The sequence below is a fragment of the Polypterus senegalus genome, chromosome 14 (assembly GCF_016835505.1).
Source record: "Polypterus senegalus isolate Bchr_013 chromosome 14, ASM1683550v1, whole genome shotgun sequence".
NCBI classification, from domain to species: Eukaryota; Metazoa; Chordata; class Cladistia; order Polypteriformes; family Polypteridae; genus Polypterus; species Polypterus senegalus.
Window position 1 is genome coordinate 8880968 of NC_053167.1, and position 19968 is coordinate 8900935.

A 19968-nucleotide genomic window follows, 5' to 3' on the forward strand; every position below is an offset into this window, starting at 1 on the left:
TCCATGTAGGCCATCTCATCGTTGTTCGTGATGAAGCCCAGTACCACCGTGTCATCTGCAAACTTCACGATACTGTTGGAGGAATATGTGGCCATGCAGTCATGGGTGTAGAGGGGGCTAAGAACACACCCTTGAGGAGCTCCCGTCCTGATGGTGATGGTGTTGGAAAAATAGTTACTAACCCTCACTGCCTGTGTTCTGCCAGTGAGGAAGTCCAGCACCCACATATACAAGCGGTTGTTGAGTCCTAAGTCTCTCAGTTTCACAAACAGCCTACAGAGTATTATTGTATTGAATGCTGAACTATAGTCAATGAACAACAATCTCACATTGTTCCCCTGTTTCTTATCCACATGGCTGAGGGTGGTGTGCAGTACGTGGGAAATGGCATCCTCCGTCGATCTGTTCAATCTACAACTAAGGGAAAGGCCTTCACAGACTCTGGCCACCAGGAGGACCCATAGCTACATCAAGCAGATTGGCATTGCTGGCAGCCACGACTTCTTGTCACATTCATTTAATTGAATTCAAGGTCATGTCGGAGCCTCTCATGTTGTGACTCTGCAGGGCCCACTCACACACAGGACCAAGTTGGAGTGACCAACCAAACTTAACAAACACCACGGAGAGAACCTGAAAACTCCCGTATGGTCAAGCAGTTAAGACAGGAGTCTCCAACTCCAGTCCTGAAGGACCCCAGTGGCTGCAGGTTTTCATTCTAACCCTTTTCTTAATTAGTGACCTGTTTTTGTTGCTAATTAACTTCTTTTGAATTCATTTTGATTGACTTGTTTTTAAAGGTTTGTTCCCCGGAATTTCTTCATCATTTCTCTGAATTGCTTCACTTATTTCCTTTATCAGAAATGAAACGTGAAGTGAGGGAGCCAACAGAAGACCAACTAGGTCAGGGCGTCAAATTCCAACCAGCTGGTTAATGAGATGCCAATTGCTGTTGTTAATAAAACCCGTTCTTTAATTCCATGGCTTGTTGCTGATCTCATTGTGCAATAGCAGACAATTCACAAATTGTTGATTTTCTCATTTCTAAGAGAAATGGTGAAATGTTTTGAAGACCTGAGAAGATCGACATTCCTGAGACCTTCATCTTTCTTTATTTTCAGATGTTGTGTGATGGACACCAGTTGTTTTGGCTCATTTTGTATCTCATTATTGTTTAGCTGCTAATGAAGGAAAAAGAAACAATTAAGGGGTCCGAGTCATCAAGAGCAGGGGTCGTCATCTGCGATCCTGGAGGACCACCATGGCTGCAGGTTTTCATTCTAACCCTTTTCTTAATGAGTGACCTGGTTGTGCTGCTAACTAACTTCTTTTGAATAAATTTTAATGGACCTGCTCTTAAAGACCTCTTAATTGTTTCTTTTTCCTTAATTAGCAGCCAAACAATAACGAGATACAAAATGAGCCAAAACAACTGGTGTCCATCACACAACATCTGAAAATAAAGAAAGATAAAGGTCTCAGGAATGTCGATCTTCTCGGGTCTTCAAAACATTTCACCATTGCTCTTAGAAAAGAGAAAATCAACAATTTGTGAATTGTCTGCTATTGCACAATGAGATCAGCAACAAGCCATGGAATTAAAGAACGGGTTTAATTAACAACAGGAATTGGCATCTCATTACCCAGCTGGTTGGAGTCTGATGCCCTGACCTAGCTGGTCTTCTCTTGGCTCCCTCACTTCACATTTCATTTCTGTTTTGGTGCCATTTAAGGCAAGAAATGAAGCAATGCAGAGGAAAGATGAAGAAGTTCATGGGAACAAATCTTATAAAAGCAAATTAATAAAATGAATTCACAAGAAGTTAATTAGCAGCACAAACAGAGCATTCAATTAAAAAGGGTCAGAATGAAAACCTGCAGCCATTGGGGCCCCCAGGACTGGAGTTGAGGACCCTGAGTTAAGAGGATTCCCGGTTGGCAGGACAGGTTCAACTTCTGTTACAGGAAACAAGTGAAATATTGGTGTGAAAAGCCTGCTCCAGTCTGTCATGTCCGTGATCTGTGTTGGCTAGCAGTGTGATGCTGTACTGCACGACGGAAATATAACGAGAACCTGAAACAAGGACATCACAGGCAACACTTTGTACGGCAGAGGACACAAACTCTCCTCCTTCCCATGTCTGAGATGATGTAGCTGCTCCAAATCACCAGATGGTTTTCTACTTCAAAGACCCATTCAGCCAGGCTGTCCTTGCCCTCTTGCAGCTCCGAGGCTGGTGTCCACATCTGTTCATTGATGATTATAGGAAACCTGCCAACATCTGCTAGGTGTTTAAAAATGAACATTTTACGAAGGTTGCCATTGCTGCTTCACGTCTTCAGAGGCCTGCCCAGTCACTGCTTGTGTGGCGTTTAAATGTTCTCTCCATGCCCACTGGGCTTGGTCATGTCTTGCATGCTTCTTGCAGACTGTAAGTTCAGCACCATACAAAGGAGCGACTCCCCTGTGGTGGGCTGCCATTCCATACTGGTTGCGTTCAGGCTTGGCATCTAATGCTGCCAGAATGGGTTGAGTATGTGGATGAATTAAATCACGCCAGTGTTTACCTCCAGCAGCTAAGAAATGCACACTGACATGGGGTCAACTTATAGGGCGGAAAAACAGATGTTTGGACAACCTTTTACAAAGAAAAAACATCATGGTGTTAACGACTAAGTCTTAGCTACTTCTTCACAATTGTGGTATACTTTATATATAAACTGCTCTAAAAAATTAAAGGTACTCACTGAAAACCAATCAGATCTCAATGGAAAAAGAAATCCTGCTGGCTATCTCTACAGATATGGACTGGTATGGTAATGTGTTAGGAACGAAAGGACGCCACATTGTTTGATGGAAATGAAAACTATCAAACTACAGAGGGCTGAATTCAAAGACACCACGAAAAAAAAGTGAAAAAATGATGCAGCAGGCTTGTCCATTGTGCAGAAATTTCATTGCAGCAACTCCAAATCGTACTCAGTAGTTTATATGGCTCCCACGTGCCTGTATGCAGGCCTGACAACATCCTAATGGGACGATGGATGGTGTCCTGGGGGATCTCCTCCCAGATCTGGACCAGGATATCACTGAGTTCCTGGACAGTCTGAGTTGCAACCTGGCGGTGTTGGATGGATCCAAACATAATGTCCCACCCAGAGGTGTTCTACTGGATTAGGGCCTGGTGACTGAGCGTGGGGGCCACTCAATGGTATCATTTCCTTCATCCTCCAGGGACTGCCTGCATACTCTCACCACATGAGGCCGGGCATTGTCGTGCACCAGGAGGAACCCAGGAGCCACTGCACCAGCACAGGTTCTGACAATGGATCCAAGGATTTCATCCCGATACCTAATGGCAGTCAAGGTGCCGTTGTCTAGTCTGTAGAGGTCTGTGCGTCCCTCCGTGGAAATGCCTCCCCAGACCATCACTGACCCACCACCAAACCGGTCATGGTGAACGATGTTACAAACAGCATAACGTTCTCCACGGCTTCTCCAGACCCTTTCATATCTCTCACATGTGCCCAGGGTGAACCTGCTCTCATCTGTGAAAAGCACAGGGTGCCAGTGGTGGACCTGCCAATTCTGGCATTCTAGGGCAAATGCCAATCAAGCCCACTAGAGAACGTCAGGCCCTCAGGCCACCTTCATGAAATCTGTTTCTGATTGTTTGATCAGAGACATTCACACCAGTGCCCTGCCTGCTGGAGGTCATTTTGTAGGCTCTGGTTGTGCTCATGCTGTTCCTCCTTGGCCAAAGAAGCAGATACCGGTCCTGCTGATGGGTTAAGGACCCTCTAAGGCCCTGTCCAGGTCTCCTAGAGTAACTGCCTGTCTCCTGGAATCTCCTCCATGCCCTTGAGACTGTGCTGATAGACACAGCAGACCATCTGGCAATGGCAAGAAAAGAGAGAAAGAGTGCCGGTACACAGCAGCTGAAAACTGAGAAGTGCCGAGAGGACGAGTCCATTTCAAGCCCTGGATTAAATGTTTAGCTTCTAGTTTACTTTTGTACTCCCAAGCACTGAAGGCACGTTTTCCTAAATTAAAACCATTACTGCTTCAAAGTGGACGTATTCTGTAAGATTTAAGGTTTGGAGTCTGGTAACCATTAGCTCCATTATAAAACACAAGAGCAACTACTTATTTTTCTTTTAATTTGTGAAATATGCTTTCCTTAAGAATGCAATTTCATGTGGCAAACTAATACATACCATGACTGTGAAGAAATCATTTGGCCTTGAAAAATACCAACATTTTCCAATAAAGTAGTGGTTGGTGTCGTAGAAAGTAACCAACAGCCACATTTGAGTAAAAGCAGAAATAACCTTTCTGGAAAGCGACTCAAGTAAAATTAAGGTTTGATTGTAAGAAAACTGCTTTGATTTATCAAGAATCAAAGGTGCAAGTAAATGTAGGATCTTCATCTATTTTGTATTGTAGCAAAAAAAACTTCTTTCAAACGTTCATGTTGTCTTCTTTTAGAGTGCAAGTCGTATTACACCCACTAAGCCCAGGAACTGAAACGCGATACAAAGACATTCAGCATTACCGGACATTTTCATGACTACATCGTAAGTCAGTGGGTTAGGCCCTAATAGGACAGGCATACCAGCGCCCCCACCCTCAACAGCTAAAGTATTCCTGATAAGCCCACCCTAATCTAATCTAATCTAAAATGAATTTTTGTAAAATCAGCATCTAATTATATTTACTTTAATAGAAAACATCTTTAAGCATTCTCTGGACCCAAAATGGCATTCATTTTGGTTCAAATAACAATAAACTACAACGACATGGACAGAATTAGTTTATAACCAGTAAGTGAATTGAGCATTCGTAGTTTTCATCCTCTTTCTCTGTACGTTTAGCGTTCGTTTGCTCAGAGGTTGATGCGCTTGATGCTTCCTGAGCAGCTCCTCTTCTCTCCACCCGAGCGGCCTGCTGCTTCTTTTCTTTCGTTGGCATCTTTTCGCGTTAAAACTGATTGTCAGTTTTTGTGTTTCAGTTACTTAGTACGTTTTTCTTAATTTTTCACTTAAGATGGCACTTAAGTCTTCAATCTCCCTCAAGAATGATTTAAGATATGAAGAGGTAGGAGAAGTGACGGCGAAGGTGGTAATGATGAGAACGGCGCCCGTACACATGCGCTGCACGACCGCCCTGCTGCCGAGAGTTGATTCTACAATAAAATAAAATAAAAAGAGGAATAAAAATCATCACCCTGAAAGCGGACAGTAGAGGTCACATAGTATACGTGTACCAAATTTCAGGTCAATCGGTCAAATGGTTTGCGAGCTACAGGTGATTTAAAATCCTGGACAGACAAACGAACAGCCACGGTAGCGTATTATATAAGACAGCGTTTCTCAACCTTTACGTATTTGCGACCCGAGTTTTAATCACGCCCCCCTAACGTTTATTCTATATTTATTTTTCTAGTATCAGAATATAGTTTAAGGTAATTTGTTTTGGTTTCAATAGATGTATTTTTCATATTTTCGAGTCTTGTTTTCTTTTTTTCACATCTTCGCGCCCCCCCTAGGGGGGCCCCACAGATTGAGAACCACTGATATATGAAGATAATAACAGTTATGAAGTCAACACCTGATAAGACATCAAACTTCATTAAATCAAGTTTAGTAACACTCTTCACCTAGACTTTATCACGTCAAGGAAATGGTAGGAGTGGGATGTTTGACGCCGAGGCTTCGATGGTTGGGCCACTTTCATGAGGGCACAGTGTGGAAGGTTCATTATTTCAAAACTCGACTTGATGTTGTTTTAGAAGAATTAAGTGGATAGGACTGGCGAGCTTTGTTGGACTCAGTGGCCTGTTCTCATCTAGAGCGTTCTAGTGAGTGATGACCACTGAAGGACCAGGAGCAGCCCGACTGCCAGAAGCTTTGCACTGCTCCTCACGCTATGAAATGGGGTGTGAAACTCTCAGTCGTTTTATATATTGAGAAGATACTAAACTAAATATGGAGTCCAGAAGTTGTTATCCAACAGTAATGTAACACCATGCTCTTCGATTCTTCTGTTCTGGAACTCAATGTGTCAAATACTCAAGCCTGCTGGAGGCACATCCCTTAAACCCAGTGTTTGCCGCTTAATATAATAAATCCCCTCACACTGATGCAAAAATATGACTCTTCGCATCATTTCACAGCAAAACTCCCCTGACATGAAAAAGTTGTCCCATAATTGCGAATCAATGGTGCTTTATAATGTACTAGACATTAAGCCCGTTACAATAACGAGCGCTAGAACAGCAGTGCATAAACATTAGTAGGAACAGTCTGTATTAAATGGCCGTGTATGTGGCTGTAATATGCGTCACTGTATTGTGTGCCTTTAATTTTCTCTCTCAGTTATACTGGTTTGTATTTCCGTAAAATGCCTGTAATTTTGTCGGACAGTAATACAGTGGAACCGAAGTAATTTCCCCCATAGGATTGTATGTAAATACAATTAATCTGTTCCAGACCGTACAAACTGTATGTAAATATATATTTTTTTAAGTTTTTAAGCACAAATATAGTTAATTATACCATTGAAAGCACAGCGTAATAGTAAATTAAATTAAGAAAATCTTGAACAACAGAGAAAACTAACACTGCAAGAATTTGCGCTATAGCCTTATGACCCGCTCGCTAAAAACTCTTTTTTTAATGAGTTTTAAGCACAGGGGAAAAAAGAACATTTAAAAAATCTGTAATTTAATAAACAACCAAGAAAAGTAACATTGCAACAATACACACGCACGCCTGTGTGTGTCTGACTCTGTCCCGGGCCTGCCTGTGCGTGTGTGTGTCTGTCTGTCTGTCTGTCTGTCTGTCTGTCTCTCTCTCTCTCTCTCTCTCTCTCTGCACACACAGGCAATGCACAGGAAGAGACTGAACACGTGCCGTTTGGCCCCCGCGCATCCGCACTTCACCAGAAGACACACACACACGGACACCTGGACGCACACAGGGGTTTTATTAAAGAGGATTGTATTGGAATTCGTCCTGTTTACATCTCCATTGCAATTGCACTGACATGCTGCAGCAGCCAGGGAATGAGTCGCCAACAGTATTGGTTGGCATTCAAGCATACAAATAATCCAACTTCAGCAGCAACTACAAGAAGCTGATAAAAATGGCAACCCTGCCAAAATCGCAAATGAACTCCAACTAATGAGGCAACAGTGAATGGTTCTAAGAATAACAGGATTAAAGAGCAAAGTGAAAGGCAATAATGGATTGACACTCGGCACAGGCGAGCATTGGCACATTCATAATGGCAACAAATCACATCTTTATGACCACAGATTTCAAGACGTTACCTTAGAAATTGTCACTAACATCTGTACTCGTTGAAGAATTTTAATGATAACATGGATTAAAAAGCAGATCAAAATGAACACACACAGCATACGTAGGCTTTTAGTGCACCTGTCCAATTGAAACAATGCATTCAGCAAAATAGGTTTTTGTCTGCTCCCTCCACTAGTTGTGTCAAGCTCATGGCTGTTATGGTTTCTTAAAGCCACCATGTTATTTTTTTTTTTTTTGGCAAAATCAGGAGGAAGCCTCATCATGATTATCCTTGATGTCTGCCCATCGCTAAGGGACTGGCCTTTCAATTTTCTTTGCTGTTTCATAAGCCGTGATGTGACACATAAGAATAGATCAGAACAGCATCTGCCCATCACCAAAGTCCAACCCTGCCCTCAAATATCCTGTCCCGCCCCATTCTGCAGGCTACAGTGAGGTGCGCATTCGCTCACAATGCCCATGCAGATGGCTGCTGACTGTTAGTACAGGATGTCCCACTCGGGAGTACAACTTTAAAAATGCGAATTACTCTGCAACGTGTGCATGTATCATCATGCAACAAGGTTCAAAATATTCCTTATTTAATGAAGAATCGATTCTGTGTCATAAAGAGGCGGGCACTATAGCGGGCGCCGCTACGGCGGCCCCGGATGTGGCCCGGCTGGCTGTGCCAGCCAGGCGCAGACGGCTGTCTAGCCCCAGACACCAACCCTGCAGAGTGGCGAAAGCAAGCATGCAATACTTGTCCATATTTGACGAATTTCTGAAACAACTGGACGACTACGAACTTCAAGAAGGTTACTTCCAGCAGGACGGGGCAACGTGCCATACCTCTCATGCCAGTATGGAAGAGATCCGATCATTTTTTGGAGACAGGGTGATCTCGAAAGGTTTGTGGCCACCTCCATCGCCCGATTTAACTCCCCCAGATTTTTTTCTATGGGGATATTTAAAGGGCAAGGTTTATGCAAGCAAACCCAGGACCATCAAACAACTGAAAGCAAACATCGAGCGTGAAATTGCTGCCATCGACAGTGACATGTTGCAGAGGACATTCTCAAATATGGAGCGCCGCGTTTCCTTGTGCGCGGACGTTGGGGGAGGACATTTTCAGCACCTTTTGTAATGTGGACTTGTTTTCCACTAAATACGGGTATGTTCAGTTCTTACGGCTCGCCTTAACGTTCACACGTTCGCGAGTAATTCGCATTTTTAAAGTTGTACTCCCGAGTGGGACACCCTGTATTTCATTTCAAAAGTAGAGGGCAGCCTTTACTTTAGTTAAGTGCACAATGTATTGTGTGTGTTTGTGTGCTGGTTTGCCCGGGTTTTCTGGTTTAATACTGCAATAACTAAGGTGTCTAGCAAAATATATCTCTCCATTATAAAAGAAAGTCTTGAGACGAGATTATTGCCAAGAGATTTTTTCAAATCCCGCCCTCCTCTCAACCATTTCCTGTCAATGGCCCATGCCCGCGGTCCTCTCACCTTTCATTCGTGTGAAAGCTTTTGTCAGACACAGTTCCTGCGCTCTCAGCTCTTATACATTTTTACGTTTCCTTACTTTAAGTTCCCAAATAAAGAAGACTTATTATGTCCAAATTTTAATGAAGAATTTCATCCCGAAGGGTTATCAACAGAAGAAATGAGTACACAGGCAATCCTAGCACAGAAAAACAATGAAGTCAAACGAATTAACATGAAAATTGTCAATCGGTTACACAGCAAATTGGTTAAATGCGTATCAATAGACTCTGCTGAAACAGTTGGTGGTGATGGTGCGGAAGATGAAAACATCAGCTTAGAATATCACGAAGAATATCAACAACCGCTAACACCGTCCGGTCTTCCACCGGCTGAATTGCTGTAGAAAGAAGGATGTATCGTCATGTCATTGCGTAATTTATATCTGAGTAATGGGCTATGCAGTAGGACAAGATTAGTTGTATTCAAAATTGGTCGAACAATTCTGACGTAAAAATTTGAACAGGCAACAAGAAAGATAATGTAGTACACCTTCTGCAGATAACATTAGACACCAAAGGCGATGCCATTCGTATTAAAACGTTTACAGTTTCCCGTTAGCATAGCTTTTGTTATGACAATTAACAAGTCACAGGGACAAACATTCGAAAATGTCAGTTTATTAATTAGAGAGAAAGAGTCGATATTCACTCACGGCCAGTTATACATTGCATTGTCACGATGAAAATCCAAACACGGAATCAAAATGCAATGCAATATTGACGAAAACTTAATTCAAAAGATTTCAAAGCCAAACAGAACGAAAACGTATAACACGATGAATATCTCTAACAAAACATGAAACATACTGTAATTTTCTTTCGATGTATTACATTTTACTCTTTATTACTATGGTTAATTACTCGCTGTAATGTAAAATCGTTAGTTCTATTATGCATATGGAACAATTCTCATGAAAATAACAATCTGTTTAAATTGTACATCCGCTTCTCCAGACGCACGGCAGATCTGCAAAGAGGCTAGCGTATAGCACCCACCTAGGGGTTGGCCAGCAGGGGGCATAAAAGTACCAATTTGTATTAGAAAGTGTGGCGCCACAGCCCTGCTTGCACATTACAGGACTCCCACGATGTTGCAATCCATCAGGATGCCATTGCCTCCTTTCAACTTTTATCAAATCACAAATGGTCGAGGGGACGCCAATTACTGCACCTTTATTTATTTTTTCCTTGAAGAAAATAACTTTCCATTTCCAAGTCTAAGTTATTAAAAAAAAAAAGATAACATTACATGCAATCAAGTTGAACTTAACAAAACAGAATTCAACCCCCAATACCTGCACCTTTATAAGGAAGTCCTGGCACAGCTTTTTAACCCTCTCTACTTTCTTTTACAGTTTCTCAGTTATTAATACCCACTTTGTTTTTTCCATCTTTTTATTTTACTTAACAGAATTTTCTCAGACATGTTCAGTCCAGCTTAAGACATCCTGGCAGCGTTTGGCACAAGACATGAACCAAACCTGAACTGGGCGCCAGGCCATCACAAGGCCCACACGCTCACTTACAGACACATGTGGGCAAGTTTGTAGTCCCCTGTTAAAAAATGAATAAAATAAGGAAGCAGAGGGCCCTAAGAAAAACCCACACGGGCACCAGAGGAACATGCAAACTCCACACAGGTGCAGAGTTCAAACCCAGCCTGTGGGATGAGTGGGGAAGCACTGTGCCACCATGCCACCCATTTTACAGAATGCAGAGTGATGAAGTGATGGCGCCTGAGAGTGCAGCACAATCAGGGGTCTGACAGGTGCAACCAAAGACTGCAGAGGAGAACAAAGCTTTGAATGGACGAGGGAAAGGATTTTTTTTACTAAAATTTGATGGAGATTCACTAGCAGAGAGATATTTGAAAAAAATATGTTAATTAGTGCTGTGGTGGTCTGGTGCCCTGTGCTGGCTGGGATTGGCTCCAGCAGACCCCCCTGACCCTGTGTTAGGATATCGCGGGTTGGACGATAACTGACTGACTGTTAATTAGTGAATTCAAATTGGCCCCAGAATGTCCTCCATCCAGGGTGGGTGAGCATAAGACAGGCTATGGCTTCCTGATAGAAAATGGTGGATAAGTTTATTGGATAAAATTGAGTGAAGTCAAGCAAAATGACACCTTTTATTGGCTAACTAAAAAGATTACAATATGCAAGCTTTCGAGGCAATTCAGGCCCCTTCTTCACTACATTCATAATGGCTAACACAGTACAACACCCTAGTACGAGGATAACATTGATCAATTGTAGAAAGGAAGGAGCCGTGTGCTAAAAGGACTCGAATGTCCACTTACTTACCAGGGGCCTCATGTATAACGCCGTGCGTAGAACTCGCACTATAACATGGCGTAAGCACAAAAGCCGAAATGTGCTTACGCACAGAAAAAGCCAGATGCAGGAATCTGTGCGTACTCCAACTTCCACGTTCTTCCGTTACATAAATCCCGATCAGCGTGAAAACTAACGCTCGTGCACGCGCATTATGTAACGCCCCAAATCCTCCCAGAATTACGCCTCTTTGAATATGCAAATGAATATAAATCGCCCTTAAGCGCAGCCTTCTGTGAAAAGACAATGGGAAAAGCACGGGGGAAAATATAAGAATTTCAGCGAATACCAAGTGGAGGCAAATGAAAAACATACTATTTGTTCAAATAAACCGTGGTATAATCAACAAAAGGAAGTTGATCGAGTGACATAGCGTGTTGGAGAAACATGAAAGCTCACGTTCACAAAATCGCACAGTGCCGGAAATAAAAAAGAAGTCACATAACAAAGTCGCCGTGAGAAGATGAGTTGTAAGCCCACTGTCTGAGTGTCATATGAAAGCTTATTAGGGTACAGAGAAAAAAAGGCACACGGTGGGGAAAAAGCACAAAATGTCAACTTCAGTCTCGAAATTTCCACTTTAATCACGTAGTTTATTTTGTCATTAAAGTAGAACATCATAAACTTCATCTTAAAATTTTTAATTTACCAGTTTCTCAAATCACATCGTAATTAAAGTAGCACGTTAAATGTTTTGTTTTGTATTTGATCTTCTACTCGTATGTGATCTATGTGTGTGAATTACTACTTGCTTCTTAAACTGGCTCTCTTCCTCCAACTGGACACAGAATCCATTACATTTGTGATATTACAGCTCTCTGAATAACTAAAATACTGAGATGTATACGTGATGTCATTTTTATGATGATAGGAGTTAAAGCACGTTATTAAACATGTTTCACTTCGATGAAATAATTTATTGCTGCAGTACTCAGGGGCGGCTCTAGACTTGTGGTGGCACTGAGCAGAGGAAGAATCGGTGGCTCCTTCGCCCGCCCGTCAGTAAGGTAGCTTATCACGGTGGATGGCCACGTCCGTTGTGGACACTGCATAGCCGCCTCGTGCTCATGACATAAGCATTTAACTTTTGCCGAAATTTGTTGCTGCGTTTTTAGCTGTGTTGTTATTTTCTCTTTCTGTTTTATATTCAATATATATTGGCGTAGCCGCCACTGCAGTCCTTGCTTTTCTTTCCCCAAGTAACCGATCGCCACACAATCAGCTCTGTAATAGACGTTAAGCCATCAGCTTAGCGCCGATTCTTCAAAACGTTTAAAGAATATTGAAATATCTTCGTAGTACATGTTTAATTATTATATCCTTAACGACACTCCCCGTGAAGAATATAGATTATTTAAATGAAGTTAAAGTTTTATGTGTATAATTTAACAAACATATTTTGCTGCATTTCACCTTAAAAATTATATCGTCATCATATGTAAATACGCGCTTTATAAAGTGGCTCAGGTTGTGCGATATTATAACTGTAGTGCTAGTTTACAGTGGGGTGATTGTACTTATAAGTACAAACAGTTCTACAAGGAGCAATTGATTGAGTGCATTTAAAGTTCTTGGGATTAAACTGTTTCTGAACCGCGAGGTCCGTACAGGAAAGGCTTTGAAACATCTTGCAGTGGCTGAGGTAGCGTGTCCTTAAAGCTGTATCCTGATAATTCTCTTTCCGATCAGCTGCTGCTGTGATTCACACTCAGATACAGTGATATAAATACTCCGAGTCGTGCAGTGAGAGAAATATAGAAAAAGATGATCCGCTGTGGCAACTCCTAACGGGAGAAGCTGAAAGAAGAAGAAAAATAAGAAGAGGAAGGTGCAGTGAGAGTAACAACGCTAAAGCAGTTATGGTATTTGGAATACTATGGCTGTTCCCTGGACCATTATATTCTTACGAGTTAATTACAATCAGATGCATTACACTAATAAACAATATGCGGTTAGTTTCTGGGTATTTATAAAGCCGCGTCATGAAAATAATGAGTAATCACACAAGAACAGTAGCACTGCTTTGACGCTGGGTGCTGCCAGTTTGCAAAACCGAGCGGAGAACTTGCGTACGACAAGACATGAGGTACCGTGGAAAAGTGTGTGGCTTTACGCCAAGTGTAGGTTTTATACATCGCGATTTGAACGTGGAACAGTTTCTGTGCGTATGCACCGTTTATACATGAGGCCCCAGGTGAGTGGCATCTCACTTAGCATCCCTCAACAAAATGCTGAGACATAAAGGCACCAGAAAGGAGACCAGATGAGCCCGGGGTTCAAATCCCAATTCAGGACCTGGCTATATATAGTTGGTATCCTGTCCCTGATCTTACATGGGTTTCATCTTTAAAAAGACAAGCACAGTGTAGGTAACTGCTCAGTTCAAATCAATCCAATTTCTTTCATTGTGTTTGTCAGTAGGTGTAAGGTTATGAGATTAGAAGTAAATTCATCTTAGCCAAGACACTCCTTATTTCAGTATTTACACCTAGTGCCAAGAAGGAAAAAGGATGAAAAGAAATAAAAATCAAATATATTCTGTTCAGACATCACCCTGGCTGCTGCCCCACAGTTTAGTGGGTGGGGGGCACTTGTATTAGGGGGTGAAAAAACCACATCTCAAGTCATAAAGAATACCTAAGACCACCAGGAGCCTTCACGCTGGTCGAAGGCGTCTTCCACTTGTACTGCTCTTCAAATTCATTTTATAGAAATTAGCAACTTAAAGGCTAATATAACATGGCTTGATGTTGCAGTCCTGAATTGTGCAATAAGGAAACACAAATATTCACCAACTACAACCAGCCGGGCTTCAGAGCCGTCCAAACGTATGGGCACTGACCAGGGACCCCCTTACAGTATAGAAGCCCACAATGTTTCTAAAGTCTATGCATGTTGCTGTTTTGCTATTAAAACAGGGGCCTCAGTGCACTGCCTGGCCTGGGGGCTTATGATGCTGGTAAGACGTCCCTGCCAGGCTTTATTTTAAGCAGTAAACCCCATCCTAACGACGTTTTGTAAGTGTTATTAAGACCAAAAGAATCCTTAGTCCATAACGGTGTATGAGAAATGGATGCAGCATCATGTGAAGTGTTAAGAGTTTATACATACTTCAATGTTCAACTAAAATACAGTAGGTATTTACAAGTTCATCATTTGTTACATAGCCATTCATCCATTTTCCAACCCGCTGAATCCGAACACAGGGTCACGGGGGTCTGCTGGAGCCAATCCCAGCCAACACAGGGCACAAGGCAGGAACCAATCCTGGGCAGGGTGCCAACCCACCGCAGGACACACACAAACACACACTACGGCCAATTTAGGATCGCCAATCCACATAACCGGCATGTCTTTGGACTGTGGGAGGAAACCCACGCAGACACGGGGAGAACGTGCAAACTCCACGCAGGGAGGAACCAGGAAGCGAACCCGGGTCTCCTAATTGCGAGGCAGCAGCGCTACCACTGCGCCGCCCCATAGCCATTCATCCATTTTCGCAGTCAGATTGTTCTTTTCCAGAGCTTGACCTGGCAGCAGATGGCGACACTCCACAAGGAAACCACAGTAGAAGGGGGCAGCTGGTCATTATCATTAATGCTGCCATTTATATTCCAAACCTAGTGAATCCTGTTCAGGACCATCTGGAGACGAAAGTATGGTGTACAGTGCTAGTAGCAATCCTGGACAAAATGCCCGTCCACTGCAAGGCACAATGGCTTCTTAACAGGACCAATCAAGTCAGCAGTAAGCCTAACGTATATCCTGGGTTTGTGTAGCACAGGGGTGCCCAATAAGTCAATCGCGATCACCCGGTAGATTGGAAAGGTAGTGCAGGTCGATCCCGTTGCATTTAAAAAAAGTATTTTTAAATGTTAGTCTATCATACTTGCCACTTGATTGACATACAGGGCGGCCCGTCTGAGATTTCTTTTTTTCTAACACTCTGGTCATCCCGCACAAACGATCAAACGCGTGAGCTACTGCAGAACTCCGGCTGTGATCTAGTTAGCCTTCCAATTTATATCAACTAAAGAAGGGATTAAAAAAAAATTGTTGTTTATGGGCTGGATGTGGAATTGGAAGAGGATTTTTTTTCTCTCACAATGTCACAATCGAAGTGCGTTTGTCTGATCTGTCAATCTATCATTGCTATTCCAAAGAAGGAAAATGTGGAAAGGCACTTTCGAACTGTTCATAAAAACTACAGAACTGACTTCCTTCCGACAAACGATCTGAGAAAGAGAAAGGAGAGGGAACTAAAATCGCAGTTAATCGGACAGCCGTCATTTTTCACTCGGCTGAATTCAAAAGCAAAGGCAGACACACTGAAGCATCGTTCTGGGTGAGCCACTCGATCGTTAAGCATAAGAAGTCCTTCCAAGATGGAGAGATGATAAAAGATGCCTTCGTTGAGACAGATTGCTAGGGAGAAATTCCTGCTGAGATTTCAAGACCCCTGGCCAGAGAAAAAGGAGTTTCTCCTTGTCATTAAACATGCAGAATACAAGCAACTTAATAACTATCAATGGCTGCTAGACTTGGCATTTTTTTTCCGATCTGACCAACATGTTGAATGAGCTTAATTTACAGCTGCAAGGAAAAGAGAAAACCAATACGGTCAATATGATTAGCTGAGTTAATGCTTTCAAATGAAAAATGCAACATTTGTCCTCAAAGCTGCAGCGCCTTGATTTGGGAAACATCCAAAACCTCGCGTCAGAGCTGGAGACGCAATGGAAGGCGTGTGAGCAACTTGACAGCATACGCTACACAGAGCAGATTGAAAATTGTCTGTCAGACTTTATCTAATGGAAAAAAAGTAACGAGTCGAGTGTAGCCCAATGTAGCGGAGTAAGAGTAGCATTTCACAAATATACTCAAGTAAAAGTAAAAAGTATGGTGCAGTAAAACTACTCTTAGAAGTACAATGTTTTTAAAAAAGTTACTCAAGTAAATGTAACGGAGTAAATGTAACTCGTTACTACACACCTCTGATACTCAGTATATATATATATATCATTTTTAATGTAGGTAGATCATTTCAACCTGGTCATTTTAAAAGTAGCTCGCAAGCCGAAAATCAAGCTGTGTGTGTGTGTGTGTGTCCATCTGCAGCTGCTTTACCAGAAGTACGAAAGCTGAACTTGGGTATTGGTTTGCTCAAACTATATTAACATGGCTTTTTGGATTTTCTGTCTACTTTTTTAAAATGCTAAACTTTAAATGTTGCCAGCAGTCAATGAAAATAAAAGGCTGGGACTGAGCTTTGGGCTGACATTGTAGCCCAAAACTGCCATCTTCTCAATAGGGAATGAAGCAAAACAAGAACGCCAGCCCCAAAATGTACTTTCTTGGGGTTGATCATCTGATTCTTAACAGGCGTCTCCCCAAATTAAAAAGAACAGGAAGTTACTAATAACCTCTGCGGTGAAGGTTTATTAAGCTGGATATTTTTAATTGTTCATTAATTGCCCAGCTGCATTTCAGATCCCATTGGCCTTAGTATTGGCCTCTGTATCAACTTCATGGTCAAAGAGAGTCAGGGCTGGAATTCTGAGACCCTGGGAGCACATGCCACCTTCACATGGTTGGCACCATGGTTGTCTCACTGTTCTGCCTGATTCTGAACAAGAAAAAAATGGCCTGGAAGCACTTGTGCCACACACAAAGCAGTGCTTTGCTCTTCATTTTCATCACAGGTGTCCATAAGACAAAACTCTGATCCTGGTACCCTGACAAAAACACTTTATTCCCTTGGCATTTTAGAGATACACCGGGCTGCTCAGTGCATTATGGGACGGATAACAAATCTCACACGAGAGTGCAAAAACTAGAGATGGGACGGCACAATCACAGCAATTGAACACCACTGTGAGTCAAAGCTGAGCTAAAAAGCAACACCTCTGGTCCACCTGCACACAGACTGAGTCCCACGACTAACCAAAATGACACAACTGTTGTAGACAAGTCTGTTTCAAACATAACAAAACAAACACATGGGGGAAACATTACAAAAAATGTGCATTTCAAGGTGGGTCTCCTACAGTATACTAAGAGTTGTATTGTGATGCCGAGATAGACATCTCTCCATCTGCTAAACAACATGCAGAAAAACAAAAAAGGCTGAAGACTTTACTGAAAGATAAGTAAAGTTACCGGTGCCCAGTAGGGAGGACGTGCAAACTACAGTTAGAAGCCCCGTCCGTGTCTTCTACGGCCTGAAAGCTGTACAAACTGAAGCAGCCACTAATTATTAGAGACTGAGGCACAGCAAAAAGTGAACTACACCGATTACAGACAGGTGTTTACAACAAGACGTCCATAAGGTGGCATCTCCAAACTACTGTATGTGTCAGGGGGAGCTGCGTTCATAGACATAAGCCTCAACAAAGCAGTTCAGAGTAGTGTCCCCCACAACGTGATGCTTGGAAGCAGGGGTCACCACTTACAGCTATGCATACGACTTGCTCCTAAATACAGCCAAGACCAAAGAGCTCATCGTGGACTTCAGGAAGAAGGCAGACAACGTCCAGACACTTATCATCAACAGGGACTGTGTGGAGAGGGTCTCAGACTCCCGCTTCTTGGGAGTCACCATTAGAGAGGACTTGACCTGGGGGAACACACACTGCTGAGGTAGTGAAAAAGGCCCAAAAGAGACTCTTACTTCCTGAGGGTGCTCAGAAAGAACAACATCCCTGAGAAACTGCTGGTGTCCTTTTACCATCCTGGCCTACTGTCTCTGTGCGTGGTCCTCGAGCTGCACAGTAGCACAGAAGAAAGAGCTCCACGGGGTCATGAGGTCGCCCAGCGGATAGTCGGCTGTCCTCTCCCCTCACTAGAAGAAATACATAGTTCCTGTTGCCTCAGGAACGTCAAGAAAATTCTTCAGGACCCATCACACCCAGGACATGTATTGTTTGAACGCCTGCCTTCAGGCAGACGTTTCAGATCCATAAAGACTAAGACAAACAGACCGAGTTACAGTATTTATCCTTGAGCCATCACCATGCTGAATGCTGCTAAGTGGTCAATCTGACCTGGTGCACCTTCATTCTAAGTTAACATCAGATAAGGGACAAGTGCAATATAATGTATGTATGTATGTATGTATGAGTGGAAAGCATTGTTCTACTGTTATGGACAATTTTGGATACTTATTTTCTTCTCTTATTTTAGTCGCAACTTGAGTAATTGTGTTTTGTTTTTGTTTTCTGCACTGGAAAATTGCACCTAAAAATGTTGTTGTACGATGTCTCATTACTAGAATGACAATAAAGATTTTGATTGATTACAGACTGGTCTTTTCTACGAGAGCGTACTAAGAGGTGTCCACAAGGTGGCATCTCCAAACTGTGTGTACGTCATTGTTCACAATATTGCCCACTTTCTTTAGCCTTTCAGATTAACTGCACCCCAATCAACATTAATTCACAGTAGGACTCACTTTTCAGGACACGTCTTTGGGAAGTGCACTGTACTACCAGAGAGTACTAACAAATACTGTACAGGTTTACACGGTTTTTACAATTCTGCGCACAGAGTGATGTGAAAATTGTTTCTTATATGTCTGACTTTTTGCCAGACTGCCACTCTTTGGCGCCATGATTAGCGAGCAGAGCCACCTCACCTCAAAACTGGTCTTCCTTGCCAGAAAAATCTCAGAGCACATTTGTCGTAACCTAGTTACGATGAGTTACTTTATACAAGATGTCACAAATGCCACCAAGTCTTGTGTCTGTGGGACACAAATGCGAATCTCAGTTTCTAGTGGTAATGAAGTGACACCCCAATGAAAAGTGTTTATATCAGCACCCTCTCCAGACCTTACAATACTAGCAGAACCTCCATTTTTATCAATTTAGTGCCATTATCAGCAGGAATCACCTCAAGACACCGAGAAGCACAAACAAGCTTACATTAAAGTATCAAGTCGATGCACAAGTAGAACGAAATTAAAAATGGAAAACAACACAATGAGGAACACAAGACAGAGACTGAAAATAATGTAAAATGACTTCTACAGAGAACAGCTTACTCAACATCAAAAGCTAAAATGTCATCTCATCAAAGGCCTAACACCAGGGTTGTTTTGACTATATATGCATTTTACTTAGCATACTTAAAAACACAATATATTAATCAATGTAAGAAAATCAATTTAGATAGACACCATAAAAACACAGCATTGAGAAAGGAAAAGCAGCCAATGAAAGAAGTAAGACATGGGCTAAACAATGAACCGATATGAAGCAAAGCCTGGGAGGGATCAGCTTTGGTCAAGAAGTAGGCCACTCTTACCCCTGAAAGTGAGTTCCACCTGCCGGTCATATTTTCCGGGCAGGTTTGTGATCCTCTTCAAAGTCACGCTGATTGACATTGTTATGCCGTGCGTATACACCTGTTCCCAGCAAACAGATCAACTTGCGAAGTGGTTTTAATTAGGTAGTCTCCATATTGCTTGAAATTTCAAAGAGCACTCTTAACAGACACGGTTTTGGTAAGCTGTCTGTAGCCCTACAGACAGCAATCGCAGCTCTGACGCACCGGGCTGGAGCAGCAGGTTGTATATGACCAGTCTGACTCACCCAGCAGGTTGAACGGTGTCAGGTCCCCACCTTAAATATTTCTTTCTTTCTTTCTGATATAAGTAAGGGAGTTACACCCTCTATGCTTTACAGGAATGCAGCTTTTTATTGGCGGTTTTGTTTGGATTTCAATTGCTCCTGCAGGCATAGAAGTACAGCCAATTGACAGGCCACCTTCAAGTATAAAGG

General features: G+C 42.5%; 1 protein-coding gene across 1 annotated transcript in view; it reads right to left on the reverse strand.

Annotated features, from left to right (window-relative positions):
• The window catches only part of fer1l4 (fer-1 like family member 4), a 144597-nt gene extending 124853 nt beyond the window's left edge, over positions 1-19744 (reverse strand). The window contains exon 1 of the mRNA XM_039734719.1: positions 19493-19744. Within this exon, the coding sequence (XP_039590653.1) occupies positions 19493-19571 (79 nt within the window). The 5' untranslated portion in view covers positions 19572-19744. The remainder of the gene's footprint in view (positions 1-19492) is intronic.
• Between the last annotated feature and the right edge of the window lie 224 nt (positions 19745-19968).